Raw genomic sequence first — 11,615 nt, 5'->3', positions numbered from 1 at the left:
GTGGTCATAAACCTTGTGTAAAAATCTCATAGCTTTCTATTAACTTTAACTAAAGTTATAGTGCGAAAACCAAGAAAATGCTTATTTGGGCCCTTTTTGGCCCCTAATTCCTAAAATGTTGGGACCAAAACTCCCAAAATCAATACCAGCCTTCCTTTTATGGTCATAAACCCTGTGTTAAAATTTCATAGATTTCTATTCACTTTTACTAAAGTTAGAGTGCGAAAACTAAAAGTATTCGGACGACGACGACGACGACGACGACGACGCCAACGTGATAGCAATATACGACGAAAATTTTTTAAAAATTTGCGGTCGTGTAAAAATTATTGTCCTGTGCTAGTCACTTTAATACCTTCAAATAATTTACCAATACCCTCAAGTTTAAATTTGGTTTCTAATTTATTAACTTCCTCGTCAAATGTGGCCGTTTCAGAGGACATCAGTCCAAATAATTTATCTAATTTTGTCAAATCAGGCTGCTGTCGGTGGAATTTAAACTGCATTGGTTCGAAACCTTTATTTTTTAATTCTCTGACCATCTGTCCATCTGAATGTTGTTGATGTAAGAATGAAACAAATACAATCTTTGCTGGATAAACTTCTTTGTAGTATTTCTCATATAGTTCAGCAAACCTACAATGAAAATTAAAAAAAATAATAGTTGGAACTTGTAGATGGTTAGCATGTCAATATGTAATACCCCTGCTTTAATTTCCACATTTCAATCTTCAGGTCATTACAACATCTAGGTCTAAAATATTTTTTCTGTAAAAGTACTCATCATAAGAACTATTAAGTTTCAAGCAAATAAAACCTCACCTTCATGGTTAACCACTTAAAATCAAAACTTAAGCCTTATACAAGATAGACTTAATTGTCAGAGAACAGATGGACTCATGGACTAGAAAACAAAATGCCAATTGTTTTGTTGGCAGGGGGAAAAAAAGTGATTAAAATGGACTAACATAAATTTTCATAACTAGTCCCTCATTATCTACATCTGAACCTACATAGTAAAGTTATTATCTTAGAAATTCATGCTAATTCATATTTGTAAAGCACAAAATTCCATGATTACAAATGAAATCAAGTGGAAACACTTCTATTCACACGGAATTTGTATTTCTAAAAATAAAGATTTCATTAAATAAAAAAATATTTTCAATTATATTTTTTAAGTCATATACAATTTATTTTATGTTTTCAGTTGTTAGGTTGCTGTCACTTTAACATGTCAGTAAATTAACAAACAAATCATCAATGTAAATAGAACGGAATTTGATGAGACTGTCATTAAAGTGAAAGGGTTAGCGCTATAGGTCCAGGTTTAATCCTCCATTTTCGACATTTAAAAATGCCTGTACCAAGTCAGGAATATGACAGTTCTTGTCCATTCGTTTTTGATACGTTTTGTTATTTGATTTTGCCATGTGATTATGGACTTTCCGAATTGATTTCCTCTAAATTCAGTATTTTTGTGATTTTACTTTTTTCAATCAAGTGTACTTACCTCTGATTTTCAACGTAAGTATTTTCTTCTTCATCCGTTACCATTATAATAGTCTTGACAATTTCTTTTGCCTTGTAATAAGGATCTAAACATACACCTGGGTTAGTGGCTGATCCTGCCTGTATGTCTACTGCTAACTTTAAAACCTGAGGAAAATACATATAAGTTTGATTCATAATATTCACTTGATACTTTAAATTAATCCATGTTCTAATTGTTTCTTCAAAATTTGGTATATTGTATACAGTCAAATGATGATCCCAAATGTTATTTTTTTTGGTATTGAAGTCACTTTAATAAATGCATTTTTATTTTTGTTCATTTTTTTTATATTTAAATAAGGCCCTTAGTTTTCTTGTTTGAATTGTTTTACATTGTCTTATCAGGGCCTTTTATAGCTGGCTATGCAGTATGGGCTTTGCTCATTGTTGAAGGCCGTATGATGACCTATAGTTGTTAATGTCTGTGTCATTTTGGTCTTTTGTGGACAGTTGTCTCATTGGCAATCATACCACATCTTCTTTTTTATATGTAAAAATTTCGAAATTAACAGAATATATTATAGTACATGAATTATGCTGTTAGTTTTCTTGTTTGAACTGTTTTACATTTGTCATTTTGCAGCCTTTTAAAGCTGACTATGAGTTATGGGCTTTGCTAATTGTTGAAGGACAGTGATCTATAGTTGTTAATTTCTATTCTATTTGGTCTCTTGTCGAGTGTTGTCTCATTGGCATCATACCACATCTCCTTATTCTTATATAGCTTCTAAATTCAGAACTTGCCATCATGGGTACACTAGGTCTCAAAATTGTCAAAAAATATTATAAGGACCAGAAGAGCTACAGTTTCACATATACTTCACCCAGGTATAAGGGGAGCTAACTACATTACCCAATAAACTTACTTCTTCTATACTCTCTGGGTTTTTATCTGGTGTTATGACTTTTGTGTTAAAAAATGACAATTTAGCTTGTGTTATTGCACTTAGAAGTCCAGCTATGATTGAACTTGTTTTTATTGCCACCTGCATAGAGGCTGAGGCATCACCAATTACTGCGATGGGTGAATCCAATGGTAAACTGAAAAATAAAATATAAGTAAAAATATAAAAATATAAAACTATGTGTATACCACTAATGAATCATCAATGCAAAACTGCATTTTGGAACAAACCACTGGGAAAAAATGTTGTGATCTCGTTTTTTCAGTGAAATCAGTTTATTATTTTTATTTCATGTTCCTGTGTGCTTAAAGCCTCTGACTGCTGTTAAATACATTATTACTTATGAGTTGCAAATAATTTCATAAATTGTTGTTTTCACATTTAATTTCACACTCTCCTAAGGACAAAGCTTCATGCCCCTCAATGGTTGTCACAGATGCTCTTATTCCCTGCATTTGATCAATATTAACTGTATTTCTTTTATCATCTATAAATTGTAATTGTATGCAACAAACGGTTACAAACCTATAGTAACTTTATATCAAATTGTCATTACTTACATTGTAAGTATATTCAACTTATTGGTAATTGCATATATCATGTATGTATTTTTTTTAACCTTCAGCAATTTTGAAATTATAACTATCAGTAATTACCTCATAGCATCTAATCTCTCCTGACCAATGGGTAGCAGGTGTCTATAAAAGGGAGCTTTTGATTGGTCCCTCTCTCTGATGCCCTGAATGGTTAACATTCTCTCTATAAACTTTCCATCTGGCAGATTTATTTTTTCTCCTTTAGATATTCTTTCTTCTAGTAATTTATCTACTTCTGTACACTGTAAGTCTTCATACCACCTGTTATAGGAAACAATATACATGACCCATTAAATTTTTAACACTTAAGGAATGACTGTAATATTTTTTCTGTCTATGAAGAAATGACATAAAAAATTTGGTGCACACTGAATAACGCACGTAGCGGGTTATTTAACAGTGTGCATCACATTTTTTATGTTATTTCGAATAGACAGAAAAAATATTGCAGTCATTTCTTATAATAAATTTAATTCTAAATTCCATTTTAAACCATAGAAAACCATGAAAAAACGTTGATGACGTCACGGTCACATGACTGATATGTGTCTATTGGCTCATAACAAAATAACGTCAGCCAATGAGGAGAAGCGTTACATCCATAATTAAATTATATAAATATAATATAATGTGATAGCAGGATTGACTAGAGCATATATATATGTAACAGCTGATATGTAAACAGTATATACTTTAAAATGTAGTTTTTTTTTGCCACCAAACTGATATTCTTTAAGACACTTTTTGACGTGGCATGCATATGTTTACATGTGTCTTAAATAAGTTAAAATGAGGATTCTCTATTCTTTAGTAGTTTTATTCTTTTTTCTTTATTCTATGCACATCATTCTCTATTAAAAGATGAACCCTTCCAGAGCCGTCTTAATCACAACCCTGAACAACATCAAATACTTAAATGAACCAACAAAAAATCAGTACAAACAAATAATAACAGCCGGCCCATTATCAACTTTACTGACTTTCAAGGAGCATGTCAACATGTCGTCAGGTTTTCTAGATTTGAGAATACCTAACCCTCTGACTCCAACTTCAATGATTTGAATTGTACACAGTGATAACTTACCACAAAACTGTATCTATTTTAGTTTCGTACTCTGCAATTCTTCCCTTGGTTTCACTGGTCAGCTTGTCTTTAAATTGTTTGACCTGACTAAAGGGTACAGGATATTCCTTTACTATTTCATTGATATTATCTGCTGATAGAGCTTTACACTGGTAAGCCATGGTGTCTGATGGAGGTTCATCGCCATAGCAGAATCTCAGGAACCAAGGAAGGTTAGGGAAATCCTGAAATAAGCAAAAATTTTGTTTAATTTAAGAATAGTTGCTTCTCTTAACTTTTAATTCAAAGAGAACTTATTTGGGATAGTTATTTACATTGTCCTTTCTTTAATCTTTATATGCATTTTTTTATTCCAGGGATTGGGGTTAAAAGAGGGAAGCGTTGAATTTAATAAGAACTAATTCATCCCTGTCATATCTCACTTTTTGCTTATAATATATTGACCTATAATCATTATATTAACAATTAAATAAATTATAATTTTGTGTTGTCCCCAAAAAATATTCTGACCAAACTATTGCTGAACTCATCGATTATACTCATGCCATAAACAAAATCATATGCCCAATTTGATTACTCCTGTACTATTAATCCAATTTACAAATCAATAAATTATCTCCCTTTATTAATTAAAAAAATCATTTTTTTGACATGCATAAATCTTGCATGTAACCAGAAATTATTTACTGATAAAAAACATTTCTTGAATTATATAGGAATATAGTTTTAAACAGTTGGAATATTTTTGACTTCATAAACTATTCAAGTTGTCATACAGTAAAAGTTATCTCCCTTGTTATAAATTGAAAATTATCTCCCATTTTCAAAAAAATATTTTTTGTTGTAAAGACTGTAAGGACTGTGAATATCATAAGCTACAATGTATCTAATTTCTAAACACTTTTAATTCTGAACAGTTACTATGGTTATATAATCTTACTTTTTCAGGGTGAAAATGACAAATGTCAGCTAATTTCTTCCATGGTTCTTTGGGTAGGAAAACTGTGAAAAATTCTAGTTCCTCTTTTGAAAATGTTCTGGTCCACTGCCTAATGTGTTTACATACTGCCCCACTTGCTGATCCATACTGAAATAATTTACATTCAATATTATAAATATACTTTTGAATAAATTAAAATGATATCTAAAGAATATAAATTATTCATGTATTTCTAAGTAAACTTCTATATCATATTTAAGTATGTCAGAGCAATGGTTTAGAGCATTAAAGGCTGTGGTGGTTAACACACTTAGTAATTTTCTTTGGTGGAATGTTATGTCATTGGCAGTTAAACAATTTTACTTACTTTGTCTTAAACTTTTCCAAATTTTTATATAATCGCTTATAAAATAATCTTTTACAGAAAAACTGGGTTAAATTATAAATATATTTATCTGTAAAATTTTAGCATTTATATCTTTCTTCTTAAGAATCTAATTACCCACAGTTACTGTAAAATTTACTTCAAAACTTTAATTCAAACAATCAAAACAATTAAGACAGTCTAAATCAACTGAGCCAGGGAATCAATTCTTTGGCTCAGTGGGTTAACGAACTGACTGTCAGGCAGCCAACAGCTGTTCGAATCCTTGTGGTGACGATATAAATTTGTAGGGTAGATACATGCTCTCCGGTTACATTTGACGCAGACTAAAAAAATCCAGGATGGTAATCTGGAGTATTGCCAGGGCTTGTGTTGTTTTATAGAGTCTTATATAAAGATAGGATGAATCTTGTGATTGTGGAATAGTGTAGCAGGATTACTTCCCCTCCTTCATACAGATAGAACATATAAAGTCAGTCTTAATGTAACAGTAAATTTGGTCCGGTAGGAAAATTTGTCAGCCGGACATTTTTTACTAGGTAATCAAGTCCATGGCCATAATTTTAGTAGGAATAAAAGTCCTAGAACAAATTCTCCTAGGAAAATAAGTCCATAGCTAGTAAAATAAGTCTGGCATTTATTTTCCTAGGAAAATTTGTCCTAATACATGTTTTTCTAGTAAAATTATGATCATGGACTTGTTTACTTAGAAAAAAAATGTATGTTACCAAATAACATTCTGAAAGCAAAAGAAAATGAACACTTTTTACCGGATAAATGGATAGATACAATGCAATAGATTGCTATGAATAAATACAACTTTAAAAAAACAAAAATCTCTACTAGAAACAATTTTACCACATCTTCTTTTTTATATTATGATGAAAACTATTGAATAAACAACCCCATCTTAGTTAAGAATTGAAAGTTTTGATATACCTTTAAAAATAATTCATATGGGTGTCTTTATCTAGGAATAATAATGACATTAACATGATTTCCTAGGGAAATTACTTAGTCTGGGGACATACCTTAAAAAAATATTAATACATAACTCTAAAACAATATTAAAACCATTTATGTAAATAAACCTTTGAAATTAAATGATATGGATCATCCGTGTTTTTATCTAGGAATAATTATAGCATAGACATGATTTCCTAGGAAAATTTGTCGGGGAATATATTTTTTCACATATCATTACTTAACTCTTTAACAAAATCAAAATACATGAAAGGTACTTGAAAAAGTTAGTTTGGTTTAAAATAACCTTAAATTTAAATTATAAAAAACATGGACGTTTTGCCCTATTAATATTAATACCATGGACATGATTTCCTAGGATAGTTAGTCTGGTTACTTACATTTTATCAAAAATATAAAAACACAACTCTTAAAAAAATGTTTAATTAGGGAAATGAGTTATATGTTTCAGATTAAAAAAAAAAAAGACACGGACATTTTTACCTAGGATTATTAATGACATGGACTTAAATTCCTAGGTAAATGAGTCTTGCGACAAAAATTACTAACATCAGACTATATTTACTAGTAAAATTTGTAACCATGGACATTTTATACTAAGAATATGGGTACGCCTGGACATATTTTACAAGGACAAATTTATCGCTTACATTAATCCACTGAGCTAGGGAATTGATTCTTTGGCTCATTGGGTTAACACACTGACTCTCACGCAGGTGACCGGGGTTCAAATCCTGGTGGTGACGATATAAATTTGTAGAGTAGATACATGCTCTCCGGTTACAATTTATATATTTTCATGATATAAAAACACTCACTGGTGATTTCTTGGCATTTAGGTTGTCTATGTCAGACTTCAACTTCCCAATGGTCTTTGGTTTCACCTTGTTCTTTGAGACCTGAAGCATTTTCATCCTCTTTTCAAGAATTCTGACTTGTCTCCCAGCATCTAGTAACTCTAATGCCTTCAAAATTTCTGGCAGTCCAAAATTTTCCCTATTTGATAACAAGGCATTAGCCATATCAAAATCATGTCTAGCCCATGCAGCAGTCAAACCTCTTACTCTGGCATCTATTACAAAAAGAAGGTAACAGGTTAATGTCAGTAAATTGTGATACTGGTCTGCTCTGAGTGGTTATGTGCCTCCACTTGCCACTTCTAGCCAGTCATGCCAGTACTTCAGTTAAAGAATTATTCAAGTAGATATTTTTTTTTATGAATTTTCAGTTCATAAAACTTCATGTGTATCATATGTTCAAATGTACATGATATTCCAACAAAACTATGGTTGCAATGGAACCGACAGAGTTGACCTCAAATATTTGGTTATACTATTTTGACACTTTTTTTCTTGTTATGCAAGAGACTTGTAAACTAGTCACACTAATCGAATTAATAATGTGAAATTGCAGTTTCAAAGATCTACTCAAACTGACTCAAATCTCAAAATCATATACTTAAATATCTTTAAAAGGGATAATTACACCATTTAAATTAAAGTGTTTTGGTAACAATCTATCATTAATGTTTTTGCAGTCAATATTAATTTTTAGTACTTTGAAATCAAATTACTACCCCTGAAACATGAGATTTATACTGTGTAACCAATACATATTATACATTATATAAAAATAGCTGACGATGTGGTTTTGGCTTTGCTTATCATTTAAGGCTGTACGTACTGTGTCTCACAATCACCATTGGAAATTTGAGACGCTACATCTTCTGTTTTTTTTATATACAAATTAAGGTAGTCCGTGACTTCTCTGGTGTCAGCTAGTCATTTTTTAAGTCTGGATTTGGTAGTGAAGGAATAGCTATCTATAAATTTGTACAAAAATATACACTTACTTTGAGTAATGGTCACACCATCTTTCATCAAAGCCACCATCCCTGCTGCATATTTGTGTTTGTTTTCATTTTGAGCATTGTAATGTTGTTCAACCGACCCGTTTCCTATAAAGTACTTCTTAACGTCTTTACTTATATCCAACTCTTCTGTTAATTTTACTTCGTTGTCGTCCTTAGGCTGCTGAGGTCGCCTGCCGCCACTTCTTCCTCGGCCACCTCGTCCACCACGCCCCCTTCCACGTCCTCTGCCTCTTCCTCGTGGCATTGTTTCTGTTTGAGTGGCCTAGTTGTGTGCTAGGTGTCCTTTGCTTTCAATCACTTTCTTACCTGTAACTTTATTTTTTTGTATTTGAATTTATATTCTAAGTCAACCTGCTAACTCAGCAGCATTGCACAACAAGTTGACAACGATGTAAACATAACCGTAGTACATTTCCGGTAAAGCTGTCCGCGAGTCCGCGAGATAAAGTCAGTCGAATATCAATTTTTCAAGTATAAAATTATGCATCCTTTTCTAATTTTTTATTATTAAATTGGTGAATATATTTTATATCAATATATTGTCAAGTGAAAAATCACTATTTCTATTATACATCGAAAGAATGATTTACTCGCCTCACATGTATTCATCCGCGATTTTATTTTTAGACCATAGGATTTCCCCAGCCGTCAGCGATTTTTCTATTCCAACCTGATGTAACTACCGGCAAGAAATATAGAAACGTCTAGAGGCTAATTTCTTCTATTTGTGCAATAATTAAAGAAGAAAAGATTAACAAAGAAAAAAACTTTAAACAAAAAATAGAAAAAATGGGCAATTTTTAACGAAATAAGTTAAAATGTAAAAAGTTCTTAAAAGTTGAGGGAAAACTTGGGCAAATCTGATTTTAAAGAATATGCAAAAAAGGGGCGATAGCGGGAACCAACTGAATTTTCATACTTTTTTTTCAAGTCCCCTCCTTGAAGAAGCAAAATAAATTTCCAGGTTCTTTCCTAAATTATAAAAAAAATTAGACAGCTAGTGCCTATTTTGCCGTCTCTGTTCATGTTAAAATATGATAAACCATATGTAATCTAAAAACTACTGATATACCAGTAGTTAAAGAAAACAGTTAACAATATTTGAGACACATATATGATCGTTTAAAACATTTATCAGTTAAAGTATGTACAGCATATGATATGTTACTGTTAATTTATAACAAGAACAAAAAAAATATTGAGTATCCATTAATTCATATCTGAGCATGCAGTTGAAATCATTGCTATATAATCAGTCTAATGCTACTACATGCATGCATACGAATAAAATCTCAGATCTTAACTTCGTTATAAAAAAAAAGAGTTAAAAATCCCATTCAGCGGCATCATAAATTTGATTAAACCGGCATTATGTATACAATATAATTACAAAGACAGTCACACATAGCTTCAAAAATGTTTAAATTAAACTTGCTTTTGAAATTATAGTCAGTTATTTGAATTGCATATAATATGTGTATAAAATAATAGTTTTCAACTGGCTTCCGTTTATCTAATGCCAGCAAAATAACATATGTTTATGTAAAATAATTCAAACGGGAAAACCAACATTCTACTGATCTATATAAAAAAACGAGAAACACTTATGAATCACATAAACCAACGACAACTACTGAACATCAAATTCCTGACTTAGGACAGGTGCAAACAATTTATATGATCTTATAAATATGTTTTGAAGTTTAGTGTGACGTCCATTTTCACTGAACTAGTACAGAATTTTATTAAGGAGGCTGAGCCAGAGCCAACTGGGAAACACATCAGGCCTGGTGCGAGATTTTCTTGCTTCGTTGAAGACCCATTGGTGGCATTCGGCTGTTGTCTGCTCTTTGGTCGGGTTGTTGTCTCTTTGACATGTATCGAATTTCCATTTTCAATTTTATACAATTTCTATTTCACTGAAGCTCTACTTCTATTGTCATTTTTAGAAAGGTCCATATATAGGAAGATGTTGTATTAGTGCAAATAAGACAACTCTTCATCCAAGTCACAATTTATAAAAGTAAACAATTACAGGTCAAGATACAGTCTTCAACCCGGAGCCTATAGGCTCACACCGAACAGCAAGCTATAAAGGGCCCTAACATGTATAGTTGTTATAACATAGTCTCATATATCGATCAGAAGTCAACGGGAAACAAAGCATCAAGTGGGGTATTAAGTTTGTGACTTCCTAGTCTGGTATCCTGACCCAATCTAATCATGACTTTTTGACGAGCAGTGACTCGAGCCAGGATCCAAGTCCATAGTGACTTCAAAGGAACTTTATTTAGATATGTAAAAATAAAGAGATGTTGTGTGATTGCCAATAAGACCATGTGCTTAGTATCCACCAAAGTACAAACGACGTGGGGGTGTAAGCTGTGAATTGTATGGAACTGTAAGAGTACAAACGACGTGGGGGGTGTAAGCTGTGAATTGTATGGAACTGTAAGAGTACAAACGACGTGGGGGGTGTAAGCTGTGAATTGTATGGAACTGTAAGAGTACAAACGACGTGGGTGTAAGCTGTCAATTGTATGGAACTGTAAGAGTACAAACGACGTGGGTGTAAGCTGTGAATTGTATGGAACTGTAAGAGTACAAACGACGTGGGTGTAAGCTGTGAATTGTATGGAACTGTAAGAGTACAAACGACGTGGGTGTAAGCTGACAATTGTATGGAACTGTAAGAGTACAAACGACGTGGGTGTAAGCTGTGAATTGTATGGAACTGTAAGAGTACAAACGACGTGGGGGTGTAAGCTGTCAATTGTATGGAACTGTAAGAGTACAAACGACGTGGGAGTAAGCTGTCAATTGTATGGAACTGTAAGAGTACAAACGACGTGGGTGTAAGCTGTGAATTGTATGGAACTGTAAGACTTTCAACGTTTAAATAAACCACATACTGTTAGTCAGCTGTAAATTGGTCAAGTGCCAATGATATGAAAATTAGGAAACATTTTAAAACTATCGGCCTTTTAAAAAAACCCTATTAACTAAAAACTTATATGACAGACATGAACAAACGACAACCACTGAACTACAGGTTTCTACCTTTAAACAAGCACATAAAGAATGTGGCAGTGTAAAAAATGTTAAAAGAGGGGTAAGGGGGGAGGGTCTATTAATTAACAGGTTAAATAAAATGTCCCGATATGAAAAAGTGTCAAACATGCAATTCAAATGAGAAAACTAAAATGCATAGTAATACTATGCAAACCTGAGAGACATAAACAAACACAAAACACTGAATTATAGACTCCTGACTTGAGACAGAAACATTATTCA

The 11,615-nt window shown here is 32.3% G+C and overlaps 1 protein-coding gene across 1 annotated transcript; it reads right to left on the bottom strand.

Moving 5' to 3' along the window:
• Positions 1 to 302: 302 nt before the first annotated feature.
• Positions 303 to 8,738, bottom strand: LOC134686701 (uncharacterized). Its single transcript, XM_063546384.1, has 8 exons — positions 8,301 to 8,738; positions 7,267 to 7,520; positions 5,080 to 5,226; positions 4,140 to 4,363; positions 3,116 to 3,316; positions 2,421 to 2,595; positions 1,514 to 1,659; positions 303 to 636 (listed from the first exon to the last, which is right to left on the bottom strand). The coding sequence occupies exons 1-8, from the start codon at positions 8,563 to 8,565 to the stop codon at positions 327 to 329; spliced, it is 1,722 nt and encodes a 573-aa protein (XP_063402454.1). The 5' UTR covers positions 8,566 to 8,738; the 3' UTR covers positions 303 to 326.
• Between the last annotated feature and the right edge of the window lie 2,877 nt (positions 8,739 to 11,615).

This window comes from Mytilus trossulus, chromosome 10, assembly GCF_036588685.1.
Source record: "Mytilus trossulus isolate FHL-02 chromosome 10, PNRI_Mtr1.1.1.hap1, whole genome shotgun sequence".
NCBI classification, from domain to species: Eukaryota; Metazoa; Mollusca; class Bivalvia; order Mytilida; family Mytilidae; genus Mytilus; species Mytilus trossulus.
This window is presented reverse-complemented; position numbering and strand designations above follow the sequence as displayed.

What these genes read in the sequence shown, in the direction of transcription:
- LOC134686701 (XM_063546384.1), bottom strand. Translation starts at nt 8,565, where the DNA reads ATGCCACGAGGAAGAGGCAGAGGACGTGGAAGGGGGCGTGGTGGACGA. An exon ending in GAGAGATTAGATGCTATGAG is followed by an intron (nt 2,596 to 3,115) that starts GTAATTACTGAT and finishes TTTATTTTTCAG; the next exon opens with TTTACCATTGGATTCACCCA. An exon ending in ACTTACGTTGAAAATCAGAG is followed by an intron (nt 637 to 1,513) that starts GTAAGTACACTT and finishes TTTTCATTGTAG; the next exon opens with GTTTGCTGAACTATATGAGA.